Genomic DNA, 9127 nt, shown 5'->3' with positions numbered 1-9127 from the left:
GGTGATGAAATAAATTGTGTTCTATGAGGTGATGATTTACACCATGTTAAGAAAATTGACCGCTAAAACATTTCATAACATTGGGAAATTCGAAATCAATCATGTGTGGGTCAGATACCGTAAAGGATTATCAAATCTATCATAAATAATTTGGTGTGTACGTTTTAAATATGGTCATTAACTATGCATAGAACAATTGAGGATAACTTAATGTGCTTAGCTATTGCTCAAGCATGTGGCAATGTAATAATGTGTCCACCTACTAATTCAAATGCAAACTCTATAATAATTTGTCAACTTGATCATTGAAACATGTATAATTCTATAAACTTTTAAATTAAAATTGGGAGTAATAGCGCATCTTTATTCTTCTTCCTTTATGGTGTTTCAGAGCTAAGATTAAAATGAAAATGCCTTACTGATTGATAGCATTTTGGTACTATTAGAACCTGTTCTATATGCTCAGGTTCTAATGTATAAATTGGTAAATGTATTATCGTACTAAGTTCCCATAACAACATACACACAGATAGAATACCGATGTGGAAAACTGGACTGAAACAATATTTATGCAGAAAGCTACAGAAACAAGCTCAGAAGCAAAACAGTTTAAACATAAACCCGGTTTAATGGCACTGGGTAAACGCCAAAGACATATACAATAAAATCTCAAACAAGAAACAAGGAAGAACAGCACAAAACTCCACAAGCAGGCAGCACAGTGCATACATACTATATAAAAAAAAAACTAGGTATGTTTATCAAGGATTGTTAGGTACCGCCTTTGAACGGTCAGGGAAATGTAAATTTACTGGGGGTTTAAACCAATTTAAGTGCACAAGCCCATATGGATTTGTATCAATAAATTGAAGACATGTTTTGTTGTTGTTGTATTGGCTCCTACTTACCGCATTTCCCGCACGTCTTAGCACACTGTGTAATGCTGAGGTATTCGGACTGGCACACAAACGCCTTGAGACCTGCACAGTTAAGTGTTCCTTTGTCCATACACCCGTCTAAAGTACACATGTCGCAATGGTTTAAAACAACATAGAGCAAAAATTATTATTAATATATATATTATTGTTTTGTGTTTGCAATCGACAACATTTTGAACAAAGCAGACATTTTAATAATACTTGTAAAACGTTATTGAATAAGTTGTGTCAATGTGTATAAAGACGCGCAAACCTCAAGTGACCCTACTGAAAATGTGGTCAGGCTTAAAATAAAATGTTTGTCTCCATTAACCCGTTCGGACGTATTTTTGTCCTCCCGACCCTATACTTTTTTGCTGTAATGTGAATTTTATTTCGTAATTTTCTATAAAATGTACATTTTTTTAGTTAATAATTATAATTTGACCATTCCATTTTTTCTATAATAGTGATATACCCTGATAAAGGTCGGTTTGGTACAGAATCCCGTTTCTTAAATAAGATGAAAATAAAATAAAATAAAAAGGCATGCCTACCTACCGAACCTATTTTTCGGAAATGTTAATGGAATCAAAGAACATTTTAGCTGACATTTACAAAAACGACCACACAATTGACAAATACGTAGATAAGGGGCCGCTTTAGTTAAAGAAAAGGCCAAAATGGTGATGTTTTACAACTACACTTGGCGTCCACTACTTTGTTTTAACGTAATAAAAGGTCTTACCGACACATGCGGGTACGGAGCAGTTTTTCAACACATCGTGGGCATAGCACTGCTGTTGACCTTTGCGGTAGGGATCCCGACATTTATTGCCTGCCGCGGTTAAACTTTTGGAAGGGAAAAGGTTTTCCCCGATAGGTAATGTTGGAGGAGCTATTTTTGCCGCATCGGTCCATAACATGCATTGATTCCCGTCGGTCGTTGTATCGGTGAATCCGTCAAATGCAAAGCTTATGTTAGAGTAATAGCATTCTGAAAAAAACACGTTAATAAGATTTTGAATGACCTTTGAATAAAAAGAACTGACGTGCTAGAGTAATAGAATTGTGTTGATAAGGAACTCTAAATACGCCGCGGAGCAATGACCAACGTTTGTCTTAAAGCTGCACTTTCATAGATTTACCGGTTTTTTTACGTTTTTTTCTTCGAATGAGCCATTTTTGGCGTAAATATCAGCAAACCAGTGATATAAGACTGCTGATGAAAGATCAGATCGCAGACGTTCATATTTCGAAAATTAATGTGTTGATATGTGTACCATTAGCTTGTTTTGTTTTGATTTGAGTTAAATATAGTAATGCATCAAAATAAATCAAGTCAAACCTACACAATGTGCCCTTTTTAAACAAAAGTTTTAACATAGACCCGGTTTAATGGTACTAGTATTAGGTAAACGCATACACAAAGACAAACAAGAAACATGGAAGAACAGCACAAAACTCCACAAACAACACAGTGCATATATTCTATATAAAAAACTAAGTATATTTTTCCAAGATTGTTAGGTACCGCCTTGGAACGGTCAGTAAAATGTAAATTTACTGGGATTTTAACCAGTTTGTGTGCACAACCTCACTCTTATCCCAACAATCTCGAATAAAGTAAAAACGTAAAAGGTCAATCGTATCTACGTATTAACTTGAGGAAAGATAAACCCTGCTTAAGTACACAGGGTAAACGTCATATATATATATATAAAAAGAACAAGTTCTATTACCTTGGCATAAAGGGACTGGACAGTACTGCCATTCGAATGTTGTCGATGATACAAAGCACCATGGATGTCCTAACACTGAAATATACATGTTCTAATATGTACACATGTATATCATTTGTATTCCATTTTAGGGGTGAAAGTCCATTATGAAGGAACAATTAGAAGTACGGCAAAATCAAAACATAAGTATCAAAAAGAATGTGCACCAACGATTAGCAAAAGAAGTTCCATACATCTGGGCGTTTTATCTTACTTGTGGGTAGACACGTTAACTTTATATTCCTTGGTTCAAATAAAGATATCATGGTTCGAAACAGCAAAATAAAACCTATTCAAGAATTTGAAGCATTATAGCTAAAACCATGTGCTACCGTCCCAATGTAGTAATGAAGTAACTCACTTTTGTTTGGCTTAAAATTATTAAACAGCTCACTTTTATTCGGATCCCTGCAAAAGCTGTCTGCACTATCAATGCCACCGTCAGGAAAGCTAAGGTTTTGTCCTCGGAGTACGGAAACCGCGTCCCACCTAACACAGGGCTGCTGAGTCACTGTGGTGTCATAGCGACCCATGTACGCTTCACTTCGATAATAACAATCTGTAAAAGACAAGGTGATTCAATTCAATCAAATTATCTTTAGTTTCACCAATTACTGATGATTATGATATATCAAAGAGAAACAGAAGGAAAAACTCAAACGAAGTGGAAGTTAAGATACAAATACATATTCATATATGTTATATATCTTTATTTAACAAGGCATTTGATAGTACGTTGCGCTTTATTGTCAGCATCAAAACAACATATTTCTTGACATAAAGATTGATCTTCCACTCAGTACAGTCCAGCATACGTTATAGGTTTAAGGGAACTAATGCGACTAGGGACTTTTTTGTTTTATCGGCGAATGATGCATTACCGTTCTTGGTAGAAAACACATGGCATCCAAAACTGCTGATTTCCAGCTAGTACAGGAGTTTGTTTGTAAAAGCGAGAGAGTACAATGTTGATAACATTACTCCTTGTCTCACATATTCTGTATTTATCTGTTTAGTTAGTATATACCTTAAACTATTTATATGTGAGTATTCCTAACATACCTGATGCAGGCAAAGATGACGGCGAAGGCACTAAAACAAAAGTTAAACATGTTAACTTAAGATAGGTCATCAATCCAAGTTTTAACTAAAGGCCTATACTTATAAAAGATATTAAACTATTTACGTATATATGGAAGACATATAATCAGACATGAATATTTTAAATGACACAGATTGAACTTATTAAACTGACACGTGTTGAAGTTCAAGACGCGAATATCTACGACAATTATGAATCATCCAGGTACACACAACTGAACACTCGCTTGGTTCGAATTCCTCGCTGGCTCGAATTGGATTTAAAAGACTGATTTCTTTAACCTAAAGGTAAGCACTCCTACTTGGCTAAAAAATACGGAAGCTCGAGGTATTTTTGAAGGTCAACGGGAGTTAAAGCCGACGGTATTCGACTGTATATATATAGTTTACATATTATTATCCTGACAAAAACTGTTCATGACTTTTTTATACTAATATATACTAAAATAAAAAAACAGTTTTATTGAAAGTCTTATGTAATCGGAAATACATATGTCGGCTAACAGAACCATGACCCTACACGACCCTAATGCGTGTACATATATCGGCTAACAGAACCACGACCCTAATGCGTTTACATATATCGGCTAACAGAATCACGACCCTAATGCGTTTACATATATCGGCTAACAGAACCACGACTCTAATGCGTTTACCTATATCGGCTAACAGAACCACGACCCTAATGCGTTTACATATATCGGCTAACAGAACCACGACCCTAACGCGTTTACATATATCGGCTAACACAACCACAACCCTAACGCGTTTACATATATCGGCTAACAGAACCACGACCCTAACGCGTTTACATATATCGGCTAACAGAACCACGACCCTAACGCGTTTACATATATCGGCTAACCGAACCACGACCCTAACGCGTTTACATATATCGGCTAACAGAACCACGACCCTAACGCGTTTACATATATCGGCTAACCGAACCACGACCCTAACGCGTTTACATATATCGACTAACAGAACCACGACCCTAACGCGTTTACAAATATCGGCTAACAGAACCACGACCCTAACGCGTTTACATATATCGGCTAACAGAACCACGACCCTAACGCGTTTACATATATCGGCTATTAATATCCTGACAAAAACGACAAATGGACAACTTTTCATGACTTTTTTATACTAATATATACTTCAATTAGTAAAAAACCCAGTTTTATTACACGTTTTATGTAATCGGGAAATACATATATCGGCTAACAGAACCACGACCCTAATGCGTTTGTAAAAGGAAGAGACAACCCATTTCTACCGTCAAGCGATTTCAAACAGTATCTTACACGTTTTGTTTGCACTTCAAATAGCGTTACTTTACTTAAACGAATGTAAACGATACATGTATGGATAATTTGGGGTTGTATTAGCACACACTTTACAGAGGCGGTTCCATGAGAGGGGGCGTAACTATGGGGCGAAACTTTTTGATTTGTGTGCCCTTCCCTCAGAGCCAAAATTTATTTAGTTTAAAGGGTTGGCAGGGGGTCTGGGAATACTCCAAAAGAAAAGTATACCAATTTCTAGCCCGAAATGGTGCATTTGGGATGAATTATATTTCTTTTTTTCTCATATTTTGAAATGAAAGTTAACTTGGACGATTTTAGATCCGCCTTAGTAGTAAGTTTCACGTTGATACGTAACAGAAATGGCACAAGCGGGTTGCAGTCGGCTTTCTGGTTGAGTGGAGTCGATTGAAAGGCTATACATGTTTCACTCGATTCGGAATTCACTGGATGAATTGGGAGGGGCAACGGCCACGATCATTCAATGTTCAAAAAGCTTAAAATTATTTTTAAACAGTATTATGAGGGCATTGAAGGACAAGGTTTTAAGGATCAAGTTACATACAAATCACTTTGCGATCCGTTCTTATGAATATTATATATTCCATGTGTTGACAAAATAAGACCAACTCTGCGTTGCAAGTGACAATGAGCTTAACAGGATATATGACGTCATAGTCTGCTGTTATTACAAATAAAATGGCGGAACCAATGCTTGATAATGTTTTGAAGCTCAGCTCAAAAATATTCAATTAATTTATGTAAATGTGTTTGGCAGGATGGTAAAAGCTGATATTTTAAAACAATAACGGAATATTAATGCTTAGTGGATGATAAATGCTTCACTTCTAAACATTAAGCATTCTTTCAGTTTTGTTTTACAAATGAGAGAATAGTACATTAATATGCATACTATCATGAATCGATTTGACATCTTCTTAAATAGATAAAAAAGTTATTTCTTGAGTTTGTGTTTTAATTATATCTGCGTGTGGCGATTAATCAATTAACGTTTCAAAATTATCTTGAGTTATATACCTGTTATTGTTGCGGGCGTCTGAGTCGTCGTTGCTGTTGTATCTGAAACGAGAACGAACGTACAAAATCAAGGGAATCAATTACATACTAGTCTGGTCAGCGCAATAGTTAGCGCACTTGTTTTTTACCACGACTTTTTTGCCTAGGTGTTTGATTCCTGATCTGGGGACCTGGCATTGGTGAGATTAATTTGTGGTCATCAAATCACTTGGATAGGAGGGTTTTCTCGAGGTACTTTTTATATGTGAGTATTATTCTACACTAACCTGCTGCAGGCAAAGATGATACTGAAGGAACTAAATGGAAGTTAAACATGTTAACTTAAGATACGTTATCAATTCAAGATTCGACTTCAGTAGAATTGGTCGTCAAGAAGTACCACCCTAACAGCAGCTTCGATCAGTTCGTGTGAACACTTCAAGGCTTTCGTGTATAACTGCACCATTCTTCCAAGCTTATTTGTATCGACGTTTTAAGGTTTTATGTTCGGTCGGTTCAAGTGAAGCCAACGCAAACTGTAGGTTCTTTTAAAACAAAATGGCCGAGGATTTCCGAATGAAACTGGAAATATATGGATGCTTTTGCGGTAAAATGACCCCGCCTTCTCAGTAGTTAGTTCCACCTGATAATGGACGTATACGCTAAATCTTTGTTGAATATAGTCGGTTTATTTGATGCATTAAGGTTATCGATCATTCAATTCTTCAAAACCGTGAAACGCTACTTTCATTTGCAAATATAATTTTGAGTTATTAAAACGAGAAAAGTAATAAATAAGCGTATCACTTACGACAGCTACCACACGTCTTCCGACAGGCGAAGTTTTTGTACATAGGCTCCAGGCACAGTTTGTAATCGTTCAGGATCAGAGGAGGGCAAGCACTTTCCAGAAAATCCGTGCAGGAATCGTTCCTCTGTGGAGGGTCAACGAGCTCCTTAAGAATCGTTCCTGTTTGAAATCGAAGACAAAAGTTATTGGTAAAATCATTTTTATGCGTAATGGACGTGTTCGAGTCCAGCGGGGATGCTTACCTGAAGTTAAAATAAATCGGCATTTTACATCCAGTTCGAGCTGACGATGAAATTAAGCCAAGTGGGTTCGACCTAATACTAATTTATTTGATTTGTATTGAGAAGACAGCTCCATGCTGATATGAATTACTCTCTTTTCCGTGTCCAAATCAGAAGCCAGAACTGTATTGGTTTGGTAGGGATTAAGCACAACTGTACCACTAGACCACTTTCACCCTGGTGGGGTTCGACCACACCTGTACCACTAGACCACTCTCACCCGAGTGGGGCTCTAGCTCAAAACCTTTAACTGACAAAATTACACGCATACCACTAGACCTCTTCTTTCCTGTTTGGGCTCGGAACCACGACCTCTCTTGTCAGAGGCGGACATTTTACTACTAGAAAACTCTGGTCTGGTTGGGGTCGTACAATAACCTTTGGGTAAGACGTTGACACCTATACAACTAAACCACTGGTTTGGATCCAACCCAGTACATACAGGGTGAAAGGTGGACACTTGTACAACAACAAAACTGACACCCCGTTGGGGATCGAATCCTCAACCACTTCGGTTAAAAGCGGACACTTACATTGCTAGACAACCTTTGCCATAGAGTGGAACGGTATTACAACCACTTTGGTTAGATGTGAACACATATACCACTTGATCACTCTCACCCCTATTTGGACCAAACCCACAATGTATTGGGTGAGAGGTGGACACTTGTAACAATAGACCATTCAAAAACTGGTGTAGGTAGAAGCTTCAGCTTCATCCGTGCTAGTGCTACGCCTTTACCAATATATTCCGCTCACCCTGGATGAGATCGAACCCACACCGTGTTCCCTATTGTATTACTACGTTAATGTGTTTGTATGTGCTATTTATTGATGTTTTCGCTTCGAACAATTCAAAACAGAAATAAAATAATGCACATACCCGCAGGCACCGTCTGAGATGAGCTACATAGATGCCTATTGCAAACACCCTCGGTGTTGGAGCAGCATTTAGCACAGTATGGTAGTAACTGGCGTTTACCAACAAGGGAGGGTACCCCGGGGGACGAGGCGGAGGAAGAGGTGCTGTTTGCATGGCTGCATTTCTATGGGAAGATATGCATGGAACTTTCTTAAACCTTATGAGTTATGATGAGTTAACATTGTTACGAAAAGCAAATTATAAAAACAAACAAAATGTATAAATGTATCGAATGAACCGAGTTTTCAAGCCGGTCTTTGGATCTTATGTTTAAGCTTGCTTGCAATATGTTCATTTATCATTATTTAGAATACAACCTACATTTACAGCCAATAAAATTGCAGATAGGCAATCATTAAGTACTAGGCTTAATCATTAAGATTTTCAATTTTCGCAGGTGTTTAAAGGTCTGCCTACCGCCACTCATCCGATACACAATCCCTGCGTTAGATTTTGCTAGACAATGTGTAAGCCAATGAGGTTGTATTATAAGTTATTTAGAATACCTGATTTAAAATCTTAATGACGAAGAAGGGCCGTTTGCTTCGCTCCATCCGCCCTTTCTTAATCATTAAGATTTTAATTCATGTAATCTCTATGTATCATAGTCTAGAAATCCTAGCAAACTTTGCTCTGTTGATACATTAGGTGATTAACATCAGTATATTTGTCACTGTTCACCTGTTAATACTTTTAGAAGGAAACTAATTGATGCATATTATTTTGCTCATCCTTATTAAACTACTTACATCTTGGGGAATACAGCCTAGTCTGTACCTTGGGTCGCCATTCAAATTGATGGTCTCAACATAGCAAAGCTGAAAACACAAACGTCAGTGAAACTAAGAACAATTCGAGATTAAACGTAATCCTTGGAAAACTCAGAAAAGAGCATGTCTTAGAAAAGAAATCATCATATCTGGTATATCTGATAATTACATACACCATATCTGATATGAACATACACCATATCTGATAATTACATACATC

At 37.2% G+C, this 9127-nt stretch overlaps 1 protein-coding gene across 1 annotated transcript in view; it reads right to left on the bottom strand.

Moving 5' to 3' along the window:
* Positions 1 to 900: 900 nt before the first annotated feature.
* LOC128221766 (apolipoprotein(a)-like) overlaps positions 901 to 9127 on the bottom strand; it is a 30022-nt gene continuing 21795 nt past the window's right edge. Inside the window, exons 10-18 of the mRNA XM_052930368.1 lie at positions 8887 to 8955; positions 8099 to 8261; positions 6935 to 7093; positions 6145 to 6186; positions 3761 to 3790; positions 3093 to 3257; positions 2660 to 2734; positions 1666 to 1914; positions 901 to 1016 (exon numbers count right to left, since the gene is read on the bottom strand). Of these exons, the coding sequence (XP_052786328.1) occupies positions 901 to 1016; positions 1666 to 1914; positions 2660 to 2734; positions 3093 to 3257; positions 3761 to 3790; positions 6145 to 6186; positions 6935 to 7093; positions 8099 to 8261; positions 8887 to 8955 (1068 nt within the window). The remainder of the gene's footprint in view (positions 1017 to 1665; positions 1915 to 2659; positions 2735 to 3092; positions 3258 to 3760; positions 3791 to 6144; positions 6187 to 6934; positions 7094 to 8098; positions 8262 to 8886; positions 8956 to 9127) is intronic.

This window comes from Mya arenaria, chromosome 16 (genome assembly GCF_026914265.1).
Source record: "Mya arenaria isolate MELC-2E11 chromosome 16, ASM2691426v1".
NCBI classification, from domain to species: Eukaryota; Metazoa; Mollusca; class Bivalvia; order Myida; family Myidae; genus Mya; species Mya arenaria.
Note: the sequence above shows the minus strand (reverse complement) of the source record. Positions and strands in the feature narration are given on the sequence as shown.